Below are 26,662 nucleotides of genomic sequence, written 5' to 3'. Positions count from 1 at the left end.
AGCTGGAATTTTAAGGAGGTTTCAGCCAACAAAAATTATAAAACTAGATAACACTAGAGATTAAAGAATGAGACGTAGGAGCTATATCTTAACTATTATACTAATGAAAATTTTTCATTTTAATGCATATTAACAAAGAACCTTAAAACAATTTTGAACAATTTTTTTATAAATTTTTAAACAAGAAAAACAGTGCTACCTAGAATAAGAGTTATACAATTTCAAAAAAAAAAAAAAAAAAAAAAGGTTTATCAGTTATATTATACAACAAATTTAAAATTGTAATATAGAATTATTTTTAGGATAATGAATAATTTCCTAAAAACCTATCCAACATTATTTATAAAGTTTCACAACGCAACTGAATTACGGCCATTAAATAATATTTATATCCACCGAATATCCATAAAACGCAAAATGAATAATATATTGTTTCATATTTATTAGGAGGACATCGTGGTCATATTAACACACCAGTATAAACTCAGTACTTAAATGAGGACTGTGTTGTACCACACAATCTAATGAACTTTACATAGTTTTACATACTGTTCCATGTTTAATAAGAGAACCACGTGTTTATATTTACACACCCGTACAAAATCAGTATTAAATAAGGACTGTGATTTGTACCACTTAATCTAAGGACCTGTACACAGTTTGAAGTAATGTTTCATGATTAATAAGAGGACCGCATAGTAATATTTACACACCGGTATAAACTCAGTACATAAACGAGGACTGTGTCTTCCACCTTTAAATCTAAGGACCTATACACAGTTTTATGAAATGTTCCATGTTTAATAAGAGGACCGCATTGTTATATTTACACACCAGTATAAACTCGGTACTTAATCGAGGACTGTGATTTGTACTACTTAATCTAAGGACCTTTACACAGTTAGATGTATTGTACCATGTTTAATAAGAGGACCGTATTGTTATATTCACACACCAGTACAAACTCAGTACTTAATCGAGGACTGTGTCTTGTACGACCAAATCTAAGGACTTTTAACAGTTTGACGTACTGTTCCATGTTTAATAAGAGGACCGCATGGTTATATTGTCACACCAGTACAAACTCAGTAATAAATAGAGGACTGTGCCTTGTACGACCAAATCTAAGGACCCTTACACGGTTTAAAGTACTTTTCCATGTTTAATAAGAGGACAGCATTTTTATATTTACACACCAGTACAAACTCAGTACTTAATCGAGGAAAAGGTCTTGTACCACTCATTCTAAGGACCTATACACAGTTTTATGAAATGTTCCATGTTTAATAAGAGGACCGCATGGTTATATTTACACACCAGTACAAAATCAGTACTTAATCGAGGACTTTGATTTGTACCACTCAATCTAAGGACATTTACACTATTTGATGTTCTCATTCATCATTAATAAGAGGACCGCACAGGTTATATTGACACACCGGTACAAAATCAGTAATAAATCGAGGACTGTGCCTTGTATGACCAAATCTAAGGACTTTTCACAGTTTGACGTACTGTTCCATGTTTAATAAGAGGACTGCATGGTTATATTGGCACACCGGTATAAACTCAGTACTTATTTGTGGACTGTGTCCTGTACCACTCAATATAAGGATATTTTCACATTTTGATGTACTGTTCCATGCTTAATAAGAGGACCGCATGTTTATATTTACACACCAGTACAAACTCAGTAATAAATCGGGGTTTGTGCCTTGTACGACCAAATCTAACGACTTTTAACAGTTTGATGTACATTTCTATGTTTAATAAGAGGACCGCATGGTTATATTGACACACCGGTACAAAACCAGTACTTAATCGAGGACTGTGATTTGTACCACTCAATCTAAGGACATTTACACAATTTGATGTTCTCATTCATTATTAATAAGAGGACCGCACAGGTTATATTTACACACCAGTATAAACTCAGTACTTAATCGAGGACTGTGATTTGTACCACTCAATCTAAGGACATTTACACAATTTTATGTACTCATTCATGATTAATAAGAGGACCACATGGTTTTATTTACACACCAGAATAAACTCAGTACTTAATGGAGGACTGTGATTTGTACCGCTTGATCTAAGGACATTTACACAATTTGATGTACTCATTCATGATTAATAAGAGGACCGCACATGTTATTTTTACACACCAGTATAAACTCAGTACTTAATCGAGGACTGTGTCCTGTACTACTCAATCTAAGGACATTTTTACATTTTGATGTACTGTTTCATGCTTAATAAGAGGACCGCATGATTATATTCACACACCAGTACAAACTCAGTACATAATCGAGGACTGTGATTTGTAGTACTCAATCTAAGGACCTGTACAAAAATTAATTTACTCTTTCATTATAAATAAGAAGACTGCATGGTTATATTTACACATTAGTTTAAACTCAACATCATATAGAGGACTGTGTAATGTACTACTAAATATAAGGAAATTTAGACTGTGTGATATAATGTTCCATGAAATATACAAAATTGTATTTCTAAAGTTAAGTACTTCTTATTGTTTAAATTTGTATGATAATTAATTGATTGCCCTATCGTCTTCATGTTTAAAGTTAGGTAATTTTTACGATAAGAAAATTTAATTTTTATCAGACTAAATGTATGACTTTTTTTCGTATGTTTGTTACGCGATTTCTCCGTCAATTGTGGACCGAATTTAAAATTTCTTATTTTTTAAAGGGTATATTCTGTAGGTGGTCTTGTCACCAAGTCAGAATCTGATGATGTGATAACATGGAAAACGAGGTAATCCTCAAATTTATTAGGCATTATCTGGATATACGTGACTTCAAGAGCTATTTCATCAAGACACATGTAAGACACGACTAACACGGACCGATATGGTCCGGGAATCTACAGTGGTCTATATAGTGAATAACCATACCAAGTTTTACTTGTTTTAATTTATGGAAAACGTGGTAAACCGAAATCCGAATGGTGGTAATTAAATAAATGAAATTTATTATATTTTGAATTTTTAATGAGAAGTTAATTAGTTAAAATGTTTATATAGTTGCACTTATGTAGGATAAAAGACGAATAAATTAATATTTATATAAAATTAATATTTAAAAAACCGATTAAAAAATACCTTAATTTATAAATTAGCTAAAAACTGGAAATTAAATACTATTTTAACAAACGAAAAACCAACTTAAATATAATATACTTTAAATACACCTTGCGGGTGTTTATAATTCCTTTGAATTCGAGTGTTTGGCGTTATATGATTTGTATTACAGAAATATTTCCAAAGAAAATCAAGTGAAAGTTAAGAAACTGGGTATGATTAAAATAAATAATGAATTAAGTACCGTTTTTTTACAATTTGCGGAATTCAAGCACAAATGTAATAAGATGGGATTAAGTTAGTTTTAATTAATATGCTTATTATATACAAGAAAATTAAGCAGAGGGTAAGAAATTGAGTAAGAATAACCTATATAAGATTTCATAGCATGTTATTACCATTTTCCGGTATTCCACCACATAGAACCCGAAAAGTATATCAGTTTTATTTCCTTGTAAAAATCATATATCCGTAGCTAATCAAGCGGGAGGTGAGGTAATTAGTAGGTATAATTTATTAACCTTTAGAAATCTACTAATGATCTATTACTACTATCGTATGTTATACCCGTTAAGGGGTGGAAAGATAATTAATATATGATTTTAACGTAAAAATAGTATCTAATAATCCAATAAATCTTAATTGAGGTATGGGCAATGATTAATCACTACAAAAATACCTTCAATTATTTATTAATTTTTGAAGTAATACCTCTTAATTTCTAACAGAATTGATATAAATTTAAAAAAATATTAAATATGGACACCAATTAATTCGTATACAAAACAATTAGAAAGATAAATTTGTATTTAAAAAAATTTTGGTTTATTATAAATATTTTGTATTTAAACATGTGGTAGAAAAAACTGTATGTTTTTGTTTTTATTTGGTTAATGAATATTACCAGGTTTACTAAATATCTAGTCCTTAATTTACTCATAGACATCCTTGAGAGGGGAGAAAATGGTAATTTTGTTTGATTAATACCAAAAATTAAGAACTAATCAACTAATAAGTACTAAAATAAACTGTATTACTGCTTTCTATTCTTCAAATAAAGAGGTCATTCTTTATAATCTGAAAATAGTGAAAGTATCTGTATCAAGGTGAAAATTTCATTAGACTTAAAATAGGTATAACCAAAATGAATAAAAGTGTAAATGTAACTAATGGCATAATATTAATGGAAATGAAATTGGTAGGCGTTTCACGATTTTTTTATTTTTTTTGTCTCACGAAATGAAAAGGTTTAATTTCATTGAGTTAAAATGTATCCTCGAATACATTAAAGCGATGAGTTATAAAATCGGATACTTAATCTTTACTTAAAATTAAAAATACACAATACCACTAAAACGACTTTTACAGGTACAATGCAAAGGTAACGTAACTTCATTACTACAGGTCATAAAAACACACGAAAGTCTGCCTCCACCCCCCCCCCCCCCTGCTAAAATAAAAAATAAAAAATTGTAAATTAAATTATTAAGTGTTAAGTAGATTGTGAATATTTTACAAGTTGCAATTGTTACCATGTGGCAATAACTTCTTGAAAATTTTGACGTAGTTTTTCATTTCATGACTCCCGAGACACCAATAATCGGACCAAGGGGTAGAAATGGGGAAGGTTTTCAGACAAACAGAAAAATCACTATAACAACCTTTCTATGAAAAAATTAATACTATTAATTCCGAACAAAAATATAAAAAAATTCTAATTTTTTTAAACATAACCGGTATCTAATAAACAGGAGTTGAACTAATACCTATGTCCTTTGTAAGCATAGTATCGAATCCAAACAGACGTATTATAAAAATTCTCAATATTGTCTAATAACTACTATTTTCTGAAACAAATTTCTAAACGACCAAACCTTAATGAACAAAATGTGGTCGAAAAACAAACCAAAATTTGTACCTCGCACAGTTTTCACAGAACCAAGTCTGTTCAAAGTTATTGCTTAACATCTAATTATTATCGGATGGGGGATTAAAGAGGTAATGAAGTTGAAATAACTAAAATAATGTTTATATAAATGTCTTACGAAAAATATATTTATATGGGAACACTAAATTTATGTAATTTTAAAAATCACGAAATATTTATCGCGTAGGCTAATAAGTATAGTTTTTGTTAATTTAAAGATCTTCAAAAAATATAAATAGTTAAAAGTTTCCATTCAGCACTATGGCCAATTTTTGTTAAATTCAAAATGAGAGAAATGATATAAAAATTGAATTAGTTTAGTCCCATTAAACTCTTAGATAGTGTCATTATACATTACATATTTCAGCTTCTCGGCCAACATTTTATTTAATGGCAAAAAATGCTATTAGTCGGATCTTCTCAATTACTCTTCCCACTCTCTTGTCAAATATAGTTGGAGACGAAAATTTGACAGTGTAACGGGGCTCTTAGAAGTAACAGTATCAATTAAAAGACATCCTATGCCACAGTAGTTGGTGACTTTTAAACATTTTAATTTTGGGAATTTGCACTTGTTATCAAAAATATATTTTACTTGCTGCCTTTCTCATAAAACAAAAAAAAAAAAAAGAAATATATAGTGCATTTAGGACTTAATGTCCTTGCAATGAGCAGAAGCAAGTGTGTACCTTTACGAATATGTTATTAATTTAAAAAATGAAAATTATCGTTAAAATTCATTCGACTGTTACTTACATATGAATGTACCCAAATAGACATCACACAATGTTTATTAAAAAAACAAGGTTTTACTAAAAACAAGTTTTAATTAAACGATAATATTGACAAATAAACACCAAAATAATTTTCAAGATAAAAAGTACTTTAAAAAATTACTTATTTAATTACATTCAAGCCCATTAATGTTCAATAAAAAATACATAATTTATTAAAAAGATAATTTTTCCTTAACACATGGTACACTTGCGTTTCAAAACACATACCGAATTAGAACTTTTAAAAATACCAATGTGTTAAACCAAGATAATTTTATAGTTAAGCTAATGTGAAATTTTCAAATATGTATCTACAAGAAAAAGTATTTTATTAATGAATAATATTGGCAAATAAACTCCCAAATAATCTTCCCTTTCAAACATACATATTTTCAAAATTTAAACAAAATCAAGGTTGACTACAAATTTTACTCCTATTTATATGCAATGAAAAATGGTGCAATAAATTATAGCAAATGTTTACTTAAACGATATTTGGCTTAACATGCGGTGTTTGAAAACACTGGTCAAAGTAAAGCTCTTTAAAATACACACATTCATAAAAACAGATAAAATTTACTAACATTACACCATTGGCAAATAAACACTTAGATAATCTTCACACACGAAAGTATTTTCAAAATAAAATTAAAATTTAAGCTAACTACAAATTTACCTCCCCTTATTTACAACGAAAAAATTACAAATCTTACAGTAAAAGTTTATCTAAAAGAAATGTTGCTGAGAACGTGGTACACTTATATATATTTGAAAACACTGATCAAAATACATATTTTCAAAATATAAAATATTTTAAAAATAGGAAGATTGATGAACATACAGGACTTTTTCTCGCTCATAATATAAATTCAGTTACAGTACAGTATCAGTATCAGAGCACAGTATCAGTTCAAAGGGGGAAAAATAATTTAAATGTATGAAAAGCTTTATATTACAATATGCCAGAATTCCATAAGTTTGACTATGACAAAAAGGTATCAGCTGCAGTGTTTTGTTCCCTTCAGAGAGTTATATACACAGTATTTAATATCTTTCCATGTGCGATATTTAAGTTGATTCGGGTGTTTCAATAAGAAATCAGTCGCCTCCTTCTTCCCTGGAACTTTATTGAGTTGAATAAAGCCCTTGAAGTGCGACCTTACAAGTCTCAGTTGTTCTGGTTTCCACGGCTTTCTTTCTGTTTTCTTCCTCTTACGCGGGCTCGGGTGGCTTGTAGAGATGGCATTTTGTTGTTCTGGGCTGCTGGTCTTGTCTTCAAGTTGTTCATTTTCATTTAAATTATCAATATCAGAATCAACATCGTCCTCGGAAACATGGCCCTCTATGTCAATTTCATCCAAATTTTTATTCTGCATGTTCTTAAGGCTTCCAGCATCCATGTTGATAAGAAGTTTTCCTATCTTGGCCAAATCCATAGTGTCTTCAGACAGGCGATAGTACTGACGGTGTATGCGTATGTCATGGCCCATGAACTTCGCCAATGAGTCAAGTTCATGCTCTCGCAAATTGAGGAGTTGGCTCATGGTTGCCACATGTTTTCTTAATCTTGTTGATGTTAAAGATTCCGGAAATTTTGCATCACAAGCAATAGCGAATTTGCGCAAAAGAATGTCAGCTCTGTAAAAACCACTTTGGTTGTACAAAGATGGAAACAAAAAGAGGTTTTCTTCTGGGACTCCAGAGTCTTTTCTTTTTTCAATCAGTAAATTTATCGAGTTCTGCAAATCTTTTGTCAAAAGAACAGGAACTTTTCTTCCCTTTTTTCCTCGCGTTTCCACTCTTTTCATAGTTTTCACTAGTACCTTTTCTGTCTCCGAGAGAAGTTCAAACGTATCACTGGTCTCACTGGTCTGGGTTTCCAAAGATTTTTGATAATCTGATAGCTTCATGTGCTGAATTTCTCCTACTCGTCGACGATTTAACACCAATGTTCTACAAAGTGTTATTTCACACATTTCTGTAAAAGTATCGTTCGTCGCTGAGTTCATCAAATTCAGTGACAGATCTTGATCTTTTTTCAGAAAATATTTGTTCAATTTTGCAATGTCGTCTGCCAAGGGGATTAATTTAGGCTTGTTCCACTTGTTTTCTTCGAGCGTTCTGAGGGCTTTTCGGGACATCTCTCCTGTCCATTTGAGCTCAAATATAGAGAGAAAATCTTCGAGTTTTTGGACATGTTCACTTCGACCATCTTTTTCCATGAGAACACCTTTCTGAACTACCGCACACTTCTTTAAGCTCATGCCTAGCTTAAGAGCAAGTGATGGAATCCGGAACAAGTTTTTTTCTTCGTCAAACCCAGCTACTATTCTGACAGACTCCTTTATTAACTGATATTTGCTTGGGTGTAAGAGATCACTAAGAGTGTTTATAGAAGAGTCTCTTTTCTTGGCCACCAATAAAAATCTTCCTAATTCCCGTAACCTGTCCGAAATAAGTCGGCAGTTTTTTGAATCATGACATAATTTTTCGAACAAATGCTGCCCAAATTCAAGGATAAGCGAATCTTTTGTTATGGTACGAAACACTTCATCTTCATTCATTTTTGATAAGACATTTTTCCTGAACACTTCTGTTGTATTGGTTTTTGTCGGAAGAATAAGAACACCACGGGATCTTGCTGCTCGATTTCTTCCATGCCTAGATGTTTGGTCGTTTTTATTCCTGCAGTTTTTCACATGTTTCGCGAGCTGTTTTTTCGCATAAAAACTGCAGCAATATTCGCATGGCAAAAAGTTATCCACACGCGTCGGCACAGTCGGTCGTTTCTTGGGTATAACACTTCCTTGGCCTGTTTTTATTACTGTGCAGTTATGTCTAAAAAGACCTGCGTTTCTCAACTCTTCAATGATAGTTTTGCGCTCTTTTGATTTCTGTGGCAAATCGAGAAACATAGCTACACGAGGCTCATCCTTGTGCATGCTTTCGAAATGCCTCGGAAGTTTTGCAAAATATTTTTTGCAAAAAATACAAAGATAACGCTTGTCCCAAATCCTACCGCTCTTATTTTTTTGGCTCGAAGAAGCATAATTCACAGTAGCTTCTTGGGGATCTACACCTGAAAGGCTTGCCGAAGTCTTCTTAGTTAATGAAGACGGATAAGTTGTTTCAGTAAGGTCATCGAAACTCGTGGAACACAAAACAGCTTTTGTTGACTGCTCTATTTTTTTATCATTTAAAATTTCCACAGTGTTTCGTTCTTTTAGTGAACTTAAGCCTGTTGCCTGCTCACAAGTATTTACTGTTGGAATGCCTGACAAATTATTTTCAGTTGTAGCTACTGAATATCCTCCTACATTTGTATTAGAACACCACATATCGTTACAATTAACTAAGGTAGTGTACACTGGGAACTCTTTTCCCAAATTAATTACATTCTCATTTCCTCCTAGCAGTGACGGATCTGTCATTTCACTACATGTCTCAACTTCCTCCGAAACATGTGGCTTCACTAAAGTAGGATGAAAACCATGCGAAAAATTCTGAGGATGCACAATTTCTTCATCTAAGACTGCAATTTCCAATGTGTCTACATTAAGGGCAGCACTTTCTATGGAATATTGACATTTCTGAATATCTCTTGGTTCTTCCTCTAACTCCATGGCTGTAGACTGCAGCATGTTTCTGAGGGAAGAAATGCCTTCTCCTGAAAGCAAAAATAAGAATAAAAGATAAATATTTTTTCAATATTTTTTTTTGCTTAACACAGCTAAATAGTGAAAAAATATTCTACGTATATTTTAGGGGGTTTAGGAGTATAGCATAAATATATTTCTAAAGATCACAGTTATGTACATGGTAAGTTACTTCAGAAGATGTGCCATTTTTTCATAGAAAGTAACTTCGACTTAAGTATAAACAAGTAGCTTTATTATTGTTATGACTAATTTTTAAAATATTTTTCACTGGCTCATAAGGTTTCCGAAGCCTTGTGTTTTTTTGTTATGTGTAATGTTACCTAATCTTTTGACCATTCTCCCTACCTATTCTTTCACTGGTGCTTGGTCTAAATACGAAATTATTTATCAGTGTCGGTACTATTACCGTACATTAAAAATTTTCCCAGTACCTAACAGAAATCACGTGAAAAACAATTAGACTTGATAAATATTAAATGTGGTAACCAATTCATAGGTAAAAATATTAAAAATTCATTTTGCAAAATTTTATGAAAATTTGTTTTGTACATTAATGTTTTCGGAAATCAACCACTAGAATTTAATTCATAAAACATTCCCATAACTTTTCAGTGTATTTGAATTAGACTTATGTAGTATGTGCAAAATGCGCAGGTGTATCGAATGCACTGTTTCTGAGAATATTAACATGTGTAACGATAATAAGTGGATAAAACATTTTCTCAGAATTAAAACATTTTATAATGAAAAAACATCTACAGTAAACTTTATTTGCCTTTTTTACTGTATTTTTGAACCTAAATAATATTTTAAGTAATCAATGGCACATTTTTAATGTTTTTATTTATGCTCAACCTTAATCATATACATAATAATCCCGTGTCACATTGTTCGTTTACACTAATCTTTGAAACTAACTAGACGAATTTTAAGAAAAAAATTGTGTACCTGTGTGTAAAATGGTCCAAATTTAGATATATATTATACGGGGTTGCTACACATTTTTAACTATGAAATTCCCTGACTTTTCCAGATTTTGCAGGCTATTACATATGATTTGTCTCCGTACTTAGTAACTTATTTTGGAAAGTTGTTAAACTGCAATTTTTATCCAGCATATTTTTGCACGATAATGTGAAACTTGGTATTAGAGATTAATGGTTTAACTATCAGCAATATTACTTCAAGTAAAAAAAAAATTCACTGCCAAAAATCAACCCAAACATAAATTTTTAATACTCATATTACAGGACCACAAATGAACTAACATACAACTATAAAAACATAAAATATAAAAAGTACTTTTAAATATAATTATTAATTATTTTTTCAATATAAAACAATGTGCGAACAATATTGCAGCACAAACCTAAAAGTCTCAATAAAACATATTACTCTTTTTTATTGTTATGTTATATGAGGTCTGGTGTGGTTTGTTAAAATGCTAGGCTTGCATCGTGACAAAATTAAAAATGACAAACGTATTCTGAAACAACATAAAAAATTCATATTTTAACAGCGTGCGGGAAAATGCGTTGGTTCATAGAAAATTCCAGAAATCTTTGTGACTTTTCCGTGACTTTTCATTCAAATAAACATGGAATTCACTGACTTTACAGGTTTTCCATGTTTTACCTGACCCTAGCAACCCTGATTATAATTTTAATAGTGATTATTGGTTTCAATATTTTTTGTTAGCAGAGTTTTAATATTTTGTAGGAAATTTAGTCGTTGCATTGTTTATGATTTCTTTATCTCCGTGGTTTTGGTATTTTGCATTGTTTAATTCTTCTGAGTGTACATGCCAATCTAATATGACGCGTTAGTAGTATGGAATAATAACCAATAAGTATTTTCATGACACTCTCTATTATCTACGCTCCAAATAAAACTGTTAGTGCGCGATTCGCAAGAGAGATAGAGAAGAAGAGATACAAATAAATATAAAAATAAATACATGGGGAGAGATAAAGAAAGTTAAATAGCATGACATGTAGAGGTAGAGATATAAATCGAGAAAAATTAAAAACATAACTATAAAGAGCATATAGTAAGATTGATGAAGATGCATAGAAAGATATGGGAGAATTGGAGGATAATGATATATACACATTAAAAAAACAAAGAGAACTAGAGTATTATAGGGTGATATGGAGATATGTAATGATATATGTAAATATATAGTCAGAGATATGGCAGTATATATATAGAGAGATGTTAGAGAGATATAGTCAGAGATAGGTAGGGTTATAGAGAGACACAGAAAGGTATAGATTCACAGAGAAGCTTTGTACAGTTAAAGCTTATTACAAAAATTTAATGCGGCATTTGTTGGTATTATATAAGAGTTACATGGTTTCCATTAAAATTAACTATTATTAATCAGTGATTTTGAAATGTTTTAATAATATTGATATATTTTTTAAAGAATAATAAATATAAAAATTATTTATTTAATAAATTTAAATTGCTGATAAATTTTGATTAAAAGTTTTTTTCCCCCTTAGTTATGTTTTGTTCCTAATAAGAATGGTGAAAGTCTTATTGTATTTTTTAATAAAATTTGGTTTATAAAAAAATATGAAGTAAAAATGTATTAAATTTATTCTTATTTTATTTATTTTTGCCAGAAGCTCGTTTAAGTGTAATGTGAATTTAATAGAGTGTTGGTAAATATTAATAATAATAAAAAAGGTTAATTTCTGGTGCCAAACATTATTGTTTGTTTTTAAAGAGTTAAATTAAAAATTAATTTTCTTAACACTACTTAGGATTTTTGTTAGAAATTTTAATTTTTTAGTTAAAATACTAAACAAATGGTAATAAATTATTTTATTAAATTTTACGATGTTATTATTTTTACAACATTATGTTTTACTACATAAAACAATTCTAAGGTAAAACTTAACATATTACCGTTTTTTTTTTCAAGGACTCCACATATGACATTACAATTACCTATAGTTTTCTACCGTTGCACCGTTAAAGACTGAGTACGTGTATTTTCAAATAAAATCATGAATAACTCTACAGAATAAAGCTAATTCAGTAGACTCCTCAGGTAGCTTTACTATAAAAAAAAATTTTGTTTCCGAAAATATAAAAAATAGAGTAACATTAAGTACCATAATGATATTAAAATGTTGTGTAAACTTTTAATGTAATTTAATAATCACTGCGGTAGCAACTGACCTGTAATTTCCCTTAACGTTTCGTTGTTCTTCAACACTTCATGCTCAGTCACAATAGGGTAGAAGTCGATTGAGCAAGACTGAGACTCAACATAATCTTCCGTTATGCCCGCAACATCCAATTTGTTTGCATTAGAGGCAGAATCTTGTAGGGGAATTTGACGTTCATGAATATCGGATGTTGTAGTGGCGTTCCCAGTAGGCTTTGTCACATTTTCGAGTGAGGATGATTCATCTGAAAAGAAATAAATGTTCACTAAAATTACAATTATATTACTTTCAAATGACAAAATTTAATACAGCCACAAATTTAATATAATTTAGTGAAGCATTGTAACACATGCCAGGTATTAGCTAGAAATAAGCTTTACTTGGTTTTCCATTTAAAATTACTTTAATTATCAGTGATATTGAATAGGGCATAATAATATTGATAATTTTTTAATAAAAAATGAAATAATTATTTAATAAATTTAAATTGCCGATAAAGAGTTATATTAATATTAATTTATTTAACTCTACTGTGGATTTTTGTTCAGATTTAAATTTTTTAAATTTAAATTCTTAATAAAAAGCAATAAATTAATTCATTTAATTTCACAATGATAAATTTTTACATAATGTTTTTCTACATAAAATAATTCTAAAGTAAAAATTATCATATTACCGTAGTTTGTTTACAAGGACTCCACATATGTTACAATTACCTATAGTTTTCTACCGTTGCACCGTTAAAGACTGGGTACGTGTATTTTCAAATAAAATCATGAATAACTAACTCTACAGAATGGAGCTAACTGAGTAGACTCTTTAGGTAGCTTTAGTATAAAAAGTCATTTTATTTTCGAATAAATAAAAAATAGAACTTTAAACAAAATAATGATATTAAAATGTTACGTAAACTTTTAATGTAATTTAATAATCGCTGCAGTAGCAACTCACCTGTAATTTCACTTAACGTTTCGTTGTTCTTCAACACTTCATGCTCAGTCACAATAGGGTAGAAGTCGATTGAGCAAGACTGAGACTCAACATAATCTTCCGTTATGCCCGCAACATCCAATGTGTTTGCATTAGAGGCAGAATCTTGTAGGGGAATTTGACGTTCATGAATATCGAATGTTGTAGTGGCGTTCCCAGTAGGCTTTGTCACATTTTTGAGAGAGGATGATTTATCATCTGAAAAGAAATAAATGATCACTAAAATTACTTTCAAATGACGAAAACTTAATATGGCAACAAAATTTTCATAAGTATTATTATTATTATTATTGATTTTTAACTGTTTTTCAGTGTTATTTATCTAAGATCAGTTGGTCTCCAATATTTTTTTTATAAAATGAAAAGAATTTAAATCATAAACAAATTTTACTTAATTACCCCCAGACTCCAGAATAGATGCTGGATACCAACGGCCATCCTTTAGCCACCTAGCAAATAGTGTTCCGTTTCTTTTTCGTAGCTCTGTCTCTTTGCATCTCTGAACTATGCCGTCTTCCAAGAACTTCACTGTGCACCAATCTGTAAAATATAATATTAGTCACATTAAGTACTTTTCAGTTATCGTTGTAAATAATATACTAATTGTGTGTTGATAGACTGTTAGCTTTAATTTAAACAATTAGACGCCTACTGCCGCCATAATTTTAAAACATTACAAAATAGTTTCGCCAAAAGAAAATACTAACGCACGTAATAAACAATAATTATACCATCTTAAAACACCATAACGATTTACAACTGAATAAATTCACCAAAATAAGATGTTCCGAAACAAATAACAATAACTATGAAAGTGAAAACGTAAATCTACTATTCTAAATCAATTTACACCGACTTAACTTTAAAAACCCAAATAATTAATGCATATAATCTAAAATGTAACAAAATAAAAGCATGCGAATTGAGCTAGAAGATTGATCGTCCCGTACTGCATTTGAAATTTTACCTTGCTGAAATGGTCACGTTTGGTACGCTCAATAATCATTATTTCACGTAAAATGTACCTCACATTTAACATATTTATAAACTCCATTATTTTTTCTACAGGCGCCTAGATGGTCAAATAAACGGTCATTGGTGATAACGTAACTAATGTCTTCGGTAACACTAAATGTTCTATAACTTTTTTTTACAATGTCAGGCATCTATCAAATCTAAAACCAGAAAATATCGTGCTATCGTTTTCATGTACTGTTCTACTGCAACACTGTAAGAGACACCTCTTTTCCATCTGTATGTTAAAACGTATTACTATTAAAAGTTGTATACCTAAATTTTCATCCTCGGTTGTAAACTGTTCTGTTTCGATGAAGTTCACTTTATCCTGGGTCAGAATCTCTGAACTATATTCGATCTTCTAAAGCTAATAAAGTTTACAAAAGAAACAGCCCCTAAATAGGTACGGAAGTTTTCTTTTCAGGCAAAACAAAGCGCCGTTAATCGCAGTGGTTGCTTTGGAAAAATTATTTGCTATGTGCATAGCTTTTCTTTCACTAGGCCACGTGCTTCTATCTGAAAAAATAAACCATATATTGTCTCATAGTTGACTGCATGGCCTGCCAACTCAGATGTTAACTAGTACACTGTAGGCTATACAGAAGAAGGAAAGGTGCTGAAACTAAGATTTAGGTTTCGACGGCTGTGTCTATATATACCTACTATTATAAAACTGTAAATGTCTGCTTGTTTGTTTGATTGTATGTTCAAACCATCAGTTAAATCTACTGACAGGTTTTTATTTTTAAGTGTAAAGCTTTTTGGATAACTTATAAACTGGGCTATATCTAAATACAGAATTCCACCCCTATGGACGTAAACAAGGGGTAAAATGGTTCCACTATAATATATTATAGCACTTAAAAATTAATCAAGCAGATGAAAAGATTATAAGTACAAATAATAAACATATAAAAATTACCGACCACAAAATTTTATAATTTGTCAAATGCAACCCCTAAGGCGCGAAAAAAAGATATTATTTAAACATTAATAATAATATCTCCAAATTTAATTTAGCAAATGATGATTTTAGGTCCCAATATTAAATTAATCTTACAATTTTAGTCTAAGAATTTTCGTCAATAAAGGGGAAAAAAAGGGTACGTATGTTTTAAAGATTTACAATTATATGTAAGAAATGAACTTAGCATTTATAAGTATTCAGGTAACATTACTAATCACAAACTTTTTTTTGTGAATTTTTGCCCATAACTTCCCATGTAGGTCACCAATATTCAAAAATAATCAAATAAACATTTTATCATATTCCAGACAGTGAAAATATTGTTAATATTTTTTCTTCAATTCAATGCATTCAGCATTTAAAGTCCAAACGAATTTGATATTGTATTTACAAAGAGTTACGTTTTTTTTAAACTTCTAACATTATTTTTAATTATTGGCACTAACTTGTGGTCACTTAAATTTTTATTTTGAATAAATGTTTAAGGTAATATTAAGAAAGTTAAAAATAAATTTGAATGAATTGACTCTATGGAACGATTTTTTTATTCTAACCCCTGATTTAACTGTTATTTTTTATTAAAAATTATTTTAACCAAATTTTTAGGAAACGTTTGTTAAGTTTTATAAATTATCTGTTAAAAATTTAAAAAAAAATTGTCATGCTATCCTTGTTGTTTCCGCACCTTGCAGTAATAATTTGTAACATAAAATTTATTTAGGAAAAAAATTGCGACAATTTTAAAATATATAAACAAAGACATATTTATCCCATAGAGTAGCCTTTGTGGTAGGGAAGTTTTAAATATTTGCTTATTTCAAACCCAAGATATTTAAACCAGTTGCAGCAATGGTGTGTATCAATAATTTTTTTAGACAAATGTTTTGAAAAAATATTATAAAATTCACACACAAATCTAACTGATGTGATGGTATTCCTAAGAAGAGAGGAGTATATTTTTTAAAAATTCTATTCCTCTTTTTTTCAACCCCGTGCAGCAATTGTTCGTGTAATCAAACATTGTCCTATATAAAAGTTTTACATTAATATTAGTAGTATAGGAATGGAGCTGCGGGCACAGGCTTCAGGCTGTGGTGTCTGTGGTGTTTTCCGCCATATTTTATTGTGACGTCACGGTGGCCATCTTGGATGAGTGTAACGGGACATAACGTAACGGGACAAGTAGATCACGGCGGCCATCTTGGATCCGCCATATTGGATGACGTAATTGTGTGTTCTAGAAAATTCCGGCGATGTGTTTTCCGCCATATTGGATGATGACGTCACCGTTGCAATTTCCATTACGGCCACCATCTTTAACTTTTTTATTTATTATCCGATTTTAATGAAAAAAAATTAAAAATTTATAAAAAAATTAAATAATAAAATTTTAATAAAATATTTAAAAAAAACATACATTTACGACACGGAGTTCGAAATCCTCGGCTCGAACCCGACGAGGGCAAAAAAATTAAAAATGGCGACCGATCCTTCCCTCACAGTGGGCGCAGGCAGACTGACTCCCACCACATGTTTCATAGCATATATATAATCCGGCAGTATGACGTCATGTCCGCCATCTTGAAATTTGGACACCATCTTGAAAATCTTTATTTATTATCCGATTTTAATAAAAAAAATTCCAAAATTCATCAAAACATTAACGTATTTGAATTCTGTTTGAATATATCGATGTACGTCCTTGGTTCGATTCCCGACGAGAGTAAACGGTCGATCCTTCCTCCATGAAAGCTACCTAGACTGATCTACCAGCACCAATACCAAGGTATATATCATCAACTGGTATGACATCATGTCCGCCATCTTGTCTCCATCCGCTGGAGACCACCATCTTGTTTTCGTCTGCTAGAGTGTGCCGATACCATGTAGTATAATTATCTGGTAACCATACTTTTATCCTCAACTGTTGACATTGAACATTGACCTTTGACCTTGACCTTGAAATTTGACCTTGAACTTGAACTTTGACCTTGACCTTGAAATTTGACCTTGACCGTGAAATTTAACTTTGTCCTTGAAATTTGACTTTGTCCTTGTCGACCATCATGGATCCGACATTTTATGTTCAGTACATGCTACCAGGAGCTACCACATGCTGGAGTACGCCATATTGTGTGTGTACCTGTATTATAGAGTAAATTTCCATCTGGATAATTTTATTCTAACCCGCTACAGTGCAGTAATCATTTATTATGGAGGTGCCCCCCTCCATCTTAAAATTCGGCCGCCATCTTGAAATCATGTAATAATGTAGCTAGAAAAGCGGGAAAAAATCCAAAATTCATTAAATAAATTAGTAATCCATATAATGATTGATTGGATCGACTAAGGTCCTTGGTTCGATCCCTGGCTGATACAAAACAACTATAATTTAAAAAAATACTACTAAAAAAGTGTTAGGTTTGAGAAAATAAAAACACCACACGTTCTTTTAAAAATAAATTTATTACATAAATTCAATACACTACAAGTACAAAAAAAACACTGACAAATTACCAAAGCCTTTTGGATTCCTCGATTCAAACAGTCTTCTTATTGTACGGACTAAGCCTTTTACATGACTTTAAATGTCTATCCGATCCGTTCATCACCACAGTCAGAGACGGACTGAAGTTCATAGCACTTATATAGTCTCATTAGCCGGTACAACACATGAGTCAAATCAATAACCATGTTCATTATACGTCTCGGAGCATTTTCTATAATAACGATGTAAACTATAGAGACGTGAAATTAGTTTATTACACTTATTGCACTCAAATTGTATTCTTTGAACATTATTAGAACAACCGCTTCTTTCATGTCTGCGAGCATTTGAGGTGATAGTAAATGATGCACCACAGTATTTGCACTGATGCGAAGTACGCTCTTCATTAATTGAAGTATTCAATGCTGATGAAACTTCAGCTGATGGTGGAACAGCACATATCGAAGTCTCATCCAGTGTTGTCAGAGGCGTTGCCAACGGGATCTGCTCCAACATCGTCGGCACCGACGTCATGATTCCCGTAGTCGATGGTACATCCTCCATCGAGTACGACGTTAAAGTCGGTAAAGATGCCATCGAAGTCTCAAGAACAGGCAATTACGCGACTTATGCACCAGAAGAAACAAACTAGGTGATCCGTACACCGTCGACGGCAGTAACAAACTGAGCGTCCTGCTGTCTAGGACTCGTTTATATACATTAACCGGTTTGAATAATACGCTAGTCAAATCAAGAACAATTTACTCAAATACTAAAGTCAAAATAACATTAAAAAAATAGAAGCACCATCAACAAAAAAGGAAGCACATTTGGTAGCACCTTCAAAAAAGGAAAAACAATAGGAAGCATCGACTACGAAAAAACAGCACAATTGGAAGCACCGTCATCGAAAAGGCAGCACATTTGGAAGCACCGACAACGAAAAGGCAGCACATTTGGCAGCACCGACAACGAAAAGGCAGCACATTTGGAAGCACCGACTACGATAAGGCAGAAACATTTGACAGCACCGACTACGAAAAGGCAGCACATTTGGAAGCACCGACTACGAAAAGGCAGCACATTTGGAAGCACCGACAACGAAAAGGCAGCACATTTGGAAGCACCGACTACGAAAAGGCAGCACATTTGACAGCACCGACAACGAAAAGGCAGCACATTTGGAAGCACCACCATCGAAAAGGCAGCACATTTGGAAGCACCGACTACGAAAAGGCAGCACATTTGGAAGCACCGACTACGAAAAGGCAGCACATTTGGCAGCACCGACAATGAAAAGGCAGCACATTTGGAAGCACCGACAACGAAAAGGCAGCACATTTGGAAGCACCACCATCGAAAAGGCAGCACATTTGGAAGCACCGACAACGAAAAGGCAGCACATTTGGAAGCACCGACAACGAAAAGGCAGCACATTTGGAAGCACCACCATCGAAAAGGCCGCACATTTGGAAGCTCCATCAACAAAAAAAAAAGGCAAAAAGGAAGCACAAGTTAGAAATCAGAATACACGAAATAAAAACATTAAATTCTTATAATTTAAATTATTTATTTTATTGCTTTACATTATACAAATGCAAGTAAAACAAGCCATTATTGTATGTAGCCAGCATTCCTCAGTTCTTTGAGTATGAAGGATATTTCTTTGATGCACGAATAGTTTCCTGCACAAAGCGAACCATGTAGAAGTCTTAGCCGGTCAACCAATATGTTTGGATCTTTCCATGATGTGTAATCATTCTCTTCTACCACCATCTTCCTTGCACCTTTATAATAAATATTATGATCTCTGGTGTCTTCCGTTTTACCACCAACCTCAGGGTAACTTTCATGTTTGAGACGGATATCATCACAAGCTTGATCAGATTTATTTAATATATCATGTCGTTTCCATCGTTTCGGTCTCAGGACACCGCCAAATTCTTCGATCTTGGCAGCTTTAGGTGCTTCATCATAGTCTATGTCTTTGTCAACAGCCTCAGAGTCACTGTAACAATCACCGTAGAAGGAATCGTCTTCACCCAATTTACCGTAATAATTCGATGTTGATGATGTTGAAGTGTCTTCATCGTCTTCATGCTTCCTTTTTAGGAGTCCATCATTTTTACAAAGTAGGAAAGATCTACTTGAATTCGGCTGGAATATATTCTCACTTTTCACGTTAAGGATTCTTCGATTGTCTTCATTCTTCCGTAAATCATCAACCTCCTTCAATTTAAGTTCTTTGTCGAGATCGGAAGAGCCAAGAAAATTATTGTCGTAATGCAGATCACTCTTCCTTAGGCTAGTAGATTCATCGTTGTCCTCTAGCTTGTACGCAGGCTTGGCGCTACAAGTTCTGCCATGTCTTTTTAGGCTCTCTCTCCGCGCAAATGACTTACTACATCGAACACAACTTATCATATTGCGCAGTGGATTTTTAACACAGTCATTCTTCTCGTGTTGTCTTTTATTCTATCTCAAGATAAACTCTTTACTGCAAAACTTACACCTATGTTCTTTCGATACAGCGTCAGATCCCGAATCGGAATTCATATTAGTTACTGAGACTAATGCCAGATACCAATTGAGTGTTTTAAATTAGATCCAATACTTAAATAGAAATTTTTTCATATTTCATCAGCGAGAATTAATATATCTCATGCAAAAGTACTTTATGCATGTAGTTCTGCTTTTCAACAACAGATGTCGCCACATGTTGCTAGCAGGTAAATAATATTTAGTTCTTTTATGCGGGATGCGGGATGCTCACTAACGATCGCAAAAGAAGGATGGCTTCGCTAGACTCCAAGGAAAAGGAAGTTCGTCTTGCATGTTGGTGCTCCACAGATGTCTCATGACGTAATATTAATTTGACTGAGTAATGATATTTTTTAATTCCACCTGATGAAAATATTGCAAGTTTTGATTTAGTAGCAGAAATTATCGAATTAAATGTAACTCCAAATAAAATGACATGTCTCATTAGACAAAAAAAATCCATACGGAGAGCGGTTTCTCAGAATAGTCAGAAACACTTGAAGAAACCACAGGAATGATTGCAAGAACACGGGAAAAACCATCAAAATATTGACAAGAATAATCAGGAGCACACGGAGAAAACCATCATAATATTGGCAAGAATAATCAGGAGCACACGGAGAAAACCATCATAATATTGACCAGATTAATCAGAAGTACTCGGAGAAAACCACCACATGTTTTCTTTGATATCATAAAATTACAAGAAAAAATATTTAAATATAAAAATAAATTAATAAAAAAAATTTAAAAAAATGCATAAATTTCTGGCTTGTACAAGAACTCTATCTTTGCTCAACAATGATAAGTTTACAAGCTAGCAGAAACTATTTATGCATTTTTTTAATCTTTTTTAATTTTTTTTATTAATTTATTTTTATATTTAAATATTTTTTCTTGTAATTTTATGATATCAAAGAAAACATGTGGTGGTTTTCTCCGAGTACTTCTGATTAATCTGGTCAATATTATGATGGTTTTCTCCGTGTGCTCCTGATTATTCTTGCTAATATTATGATGGTTTTCTCCGTGTGGTCCTGATTATTCTTGTCAATATTTTGATGGTTTTTCCCGTGTTCTTGCAATCATTCCTGTGGTTTCTTCAAGTGTTTCTGACTATTCTGAGAAACCGCTCATCGTATGGATTTTTTTTTGTCTAATGAGACATGTCATTTTATTTGGAGTTACATTTAATTCGATAATTTCTGCTACTAAATCAAAACTTACAATATTTTCATCAGGTGGAATTAAAAAATATCATTACTCAGTCAAATTAATATTACGTCATGAGACATCTGTGGAGCACCAACATGCAAGACGAACTTCCTTTTCCTTGGAGTCTAGCGAAGCCATCCTTCTTTTGCGATCGTTAGTGAGCATCCCGCATCCCGCATAAAAGAACTAAATATTATTTACCTGCTAGCAACATGTGGCGACATCTGTTGTTGAAAAGCAGAACTACATGCATAAAGTACTTTTGCATGAGATATATTAATTCTCGCTGATGAAATATGAAAAAATTTCTATTTAAGTATTGGATCTAATTTAAAACACTCAATTGGTATCTGGCATTAGTCTCGTAACTAATATGAATTCCGATTCGGGATCTGACGCTGTATCGAAAGAACATAGGTGTAAGTTTTGCAGTAAAGAGTTTATCTTGAGAAAGAATAAAAGACAACACGAGAAGAATGACTGTGTTAAAAATCCACTGCGCAATATGATAAGTTGTGTTCGATGTAGTAAGTCGTTTACGCGGAGAGAGAGCCTAAAAAGACATGGCAGAACTTGTAGCGCCAAGCCTGCGTACAAGCTAGAGGACAACGATGAATCTACTAGCCTAAGGAAGAGTGATCTGCATTACGACAATAATTTTCTTGGCTCTTCCGATCTCGACAAAGAACTTAAATTGAAGGAGGTTGATGATTTACGGAAGAATGAAGACAATCGAAGAATCCTTAACGTGAAAAGTGAGAATATATTCCAGCCGAATTCAAGTAGATCTTTCCTACTTTGTAAAAATGATGGACTCCTAAAAAGGAAGCATGAAGACGATGAAGACACTTCAACATCATCAACATCGAATTATTACGGTAAATTGGGTGAAGACGATTCCTTCTACGGTGATTGTTACAGTGACTCTGAAGCTGTTGACAAAGACATAGACTATGATGAAGCACCTAAAGCTGCCAAGATCGAAGAATTTGGCGGTGTCCTGAGACCGAAACGATGGAAACGACATGATATATTAAATAAATCTGATCAAGCTTGTGATGATATCCGTCTCAAACATGAAAGTTACCCTGAGGTTGGTGGTAAAACGGAAGACACCAGAGATCATAATATTTATTATAAAGGTGCAAGGAAGATGGTGGTAGAAGAGAATGATTACACATCATGGAAAGATCCAAACATATTGGTTGACCGGCTAAGACTTCTACATGGTTCGCTTTGTGCAGGAAACTATTCGTGCATCAAAGAAATATCCTTCATACTCAAAGAACTGAGGAATGCTGGCTACATACAATAATGGCTTGTTTTACTTGCATTTGTATAATGTAAAGCAATAAAATAAATAATTTAAATTATAAGAATTTAATGTTTTTATTTTGTGTATTCTGATTTCTAACTTGTGCTTCCTTTTGCCTTTTTTTTTTGTTGATGGAGCTTCCAAATGTGCGGCCTTTTCGATGGTGGTGCTTCCAAATGTGCTGCCTTTTCGTTGTCGGTGCTGCCAAATGTGCTGTCTTTTCGTAGTCGGTGCTTCCAAATGTGCTGCCTTTTCGTAGTAAGTGCTTCCAAATGTGCTGCCTTTTCGTTGTCGGTTCTGTCAAATGTGCTGCCTTTTCGTAGTCGGTGCTTCCAAATGTGCTGCCTTTTCGTTGTCGGTGCTGCCAAATGTGCTGCCTTTTCGTTGTCGGTGCTTCCAAATGTGCTGCCTTTTCGATGACGGTGCTTCCAAATGTGCTGTTTTTTTACGTAGTCGGTGCTTCCTATTGTTTTTCCTTTTTTGAAGGTGCTTCCAAATGTGCTTTCTTTTTTGTTGATGGTGCTTCTATTTTTTTAATGTTCTTTTGACATTAGTATTTGAGTAAATTGTTCTTGATTTGACTAGCGTATTATTCAAACCGGTTAATGTATATAAACGAGTCCTAGGCAGCAGGACGCTCAGTTTGTTACTGCCGTCGACGGTGTACGGATCACCTAGTTTGTTTCTTCTGGTGCATAAGTCGCGTAATTGCCTGTTCTTGAGACTTCGATGGCATCTTTACCGACTTTAACGTCGTACTCGATGGAGGATGTACCATCGACTACGGGAATCATGACGTCGGTGCCGACGATGTTGGAGCAGATCCCGTTGGCAACGCCTCTGACAACACTGGAGGAGACTTCGGTATGTGCTGTTCCACCATCAGCTGAAGTTTCATCAGCATTGAATACTTCAATTAATGAAGAGCGTACTTCGCATCAGTGCAAATACTGTGGTGCATCATTTACTATCACCTCAAATGCTCGCAGACATGAAAGAAGCGGTTGTTCTAATAATGTTCAAAGAATACAATTTCAGTGCAATAAGTGTAATAAACTAATTTCACGTCTCGATAGTTTACATCGTCATTATAGAAAATGCTCCGAGACGTATATTGAACATGGTTATTGATTTGACTCATGTGTTGTACCGGCTAATGAGACTATATATAAGTGCTATGAATTTCAGTCCGTCTCTGGCTGTGGTGATGAACGGATCGGATAGACATTTAAAGTCATGTAAAAGGCTTAGTCCGTACAATAAGAAGACTGTTTGAATCGAGGAATCCAAAAGGCTTTGGTAATTTGTCAGTGTTTTTTTTGTACTTGTAGTAGTGTATTGAATTTATGTTATAAATTTTTTTTTAAAAGAACTTGTGGTGTTTTTATTTTCTCAAACCTAACACTTTTTTAGTAGTATTTTTTTAAATTATAGTTGTTTTGTATCAGCCAGGGATCGAACCAAGGACCTTAGTCGATCCAATCAATCATTATATGGATTACTAATTTATTTAATGAATTTTGGATTTTTTCCCGCTTTTCTAGCTACATTATTACATGATTTCAAGATGGCGGCCGAATTTTAAGATGGCGGGGGGCACCTCCATAATAAATGATTACTGCACTGTAGCGGGTTAGAATAAAATTATCCAGATGGAAATTTACTCTATAATACTGGTACACACACAATATGGCGTACTCCAGCATGTACTGAACATAAAATGTCGGATCCATGATGGTCGACAAGGACAAAGTCAAATTTCAAGGACAAGGTCAAATTTCAAGGTCAAGGTCAAATTACAAGGTCAAGGTCAAGGTCAAAGTTCAAGGTCAAGGTCAAAGATCAAGTTCAAGGTCAAATTTCAAGGTCAAGGTCAAAGGTCAATGTTCAATGTCAACAGTTGAGGATAAAAGTATGGTTACCAGATAATTATACTACATGGTATCGGAACACTCTAGCAGACGAAAACAAGATGGTGGTCTCCAGCGGATGGAGACAAGATGGCGGACATGATGTCATACCAGTTGATGATATATACCTTGGTACTGGTGCTGGTAGATCAGTCTAGGTAGCTTTCATGGAGGAAGGATCGACCGTTTACTCTCGTCGGGAATCGAACCAAGGACGTACATCGATATAATCAAACAAAATTCAAATACGTTAATTTTTTGATGAATTTTGGAATTTTCTTTATTAAAATCGGATAATAAATAAAGATTTTCAAGATGGCGTCCAAATTTCAAGATGGCGGACATGACGTCATACTGCCGGATTATATATATGCTATGAAACATGTGGTGGGAGTGTCTGCCTGCGCCCACTGTGAGGGAAGGATCGGTCGCCATTTTTAATTTTTTTGCCCTCGTCGGGTTCGAACCGAGGACTCCGAACTCCGTGTCGTAAATGTATGTTTTTTTAAAATATTTTATTAAAATTTTATTATTTAATTTTTTTATAAATTTTAATTTTTTTCATTAAAATCGGATAATAAATAAAAAAGTTAAAGATGGTGGCCGTAATGGAAATTGCAACGGTGACGTCATCATCCAATATGGCGGAAAACACATCGCCGGAATTTTCTAGAACACACAATTACGTCATCCAATATGGCGGATCCAAGATGGCCGCCGTGATCTACTTGTCCCGTTACGTTATGTCCCTTTACACTGTGTCCCGTTACACTGTGTCCCGTTACACTCATCCAAGATGGCCACCGTGACGTCACAATCCAATATGGCGGAAAACACCACAGACACCACAGCCTGAAGCCTGTGCCCGCAGCCCCATTCCTATACTACTAATATTACAATGTAATTCAGGTTTCGTACAGACTCGATGATGTGCTTACGAAGGAAACGATTTTTCCTCCACCATCCCTTGTTTATTCTACACCTTGCAGTAATGGTTGGTCGTATAATTTTTTTTTCAAACGAAGGTTGTAGATAAAATAATGTCTTATAATAAAGCATAACGGATTTAATAGTGTACATGGTATGGAAATCGTGAAGTTTTTATATTTTACTCCTTTATTTTTTCAACCCCCTGCAATAATAGCTTGTTTCATAAAAAAATTGTTCCAAACAAAAATTTTGGATAGTAATTATAAGATAAATACAAAATTTGAACTGATAAGATTTTGTGCTTGCGATTTTTTTCGTGCTCCAACACTTGTTTTTCATCCCCTTGTGGTTAGGTACGATTAGTCGTTATCAAAAATTAGCTAAGACAAAAACGTTTATGGTATTACTCCTACTAAGTATTAAAACGTTCAGACGGATGTGATGTTCGCCATATTGTGCGAGTTACAGAGAATTTTTCTATTTTCAACCCCCCCCAACCCCCCCCCCCCCCAACCACTTTGATTTAATATCGCACATTAACAAACTCGGTCTGAATATTCTACTTATAGAATATGAATATATGTATCGAATTAGAAATGATTTACGAAAATATGTGGCAGTTATCATGTCCACAAAAAC

The 26,662-nt window shown here is 33.1% G+C and overlaps 1 protein-coding gene and 1 long non-coding RNA gene across 2 annotated transcripts in view; one reads left to right on the top strand and one right to left on the bottom strand.

Moving 5' to 3' along the window:
* The window catches only part of LOC134527789 (uncharacterized), a 110,410-nt gene that overhangs the window by 10,128 nt on the left and 73,620 nt on the right, over positions 1-26,662 (top strand). The gene's annotated exons all lie outside the window — the stretch shown is intronic.
* Positions 2,054-26,662, bottom strand: part of LOC134528599 (uncharacterized) — a 38,906-nt gene continuing 14,297 nt past the window's right edge. The window contains exons 2-6 of the mRNA XM_063362351.1: positions 14,040-14,180; positions 13,602-13,838; positions 12,661-12,894; positions 6,916-7,250; positions 2,054-2,092 (exon numbers count right to left, since the gene is read on the bottom strand). Coding sequence (XP_063218421.1) covers positions 2,054-2,092; positions 6,916-7,250; positions 12,661-12,894; positions 13,602-13,838; positions 14,040-14,180 — 986 coding nt within the window. The remainder of the gene's footprint in view (positions 2,093-6,915; positions 7,251-12,660; positions 12,895-13,601; positions 13,839-14,039; positions 14,181-26,662) is intronic.

Source organism: Bacillus rossius, chromosome 1 (assembly GCF_032445375.1).
Source record: "Bacillus rossius redtenbacheri isolate Brsri chromosome 1, Brsri_v3, whole genome shotgun sequence".
Taxonomy (NCBI): domain Eukaryota; kingdom Metazoa; phylum Arthropoda; class Insecta; order Phasmatodea; family Bacillidae; genus Bacillus; species Bacillus rossius.
This window is presented reverse-complemented; position numbering and strand designations above follow the sequence as displayed.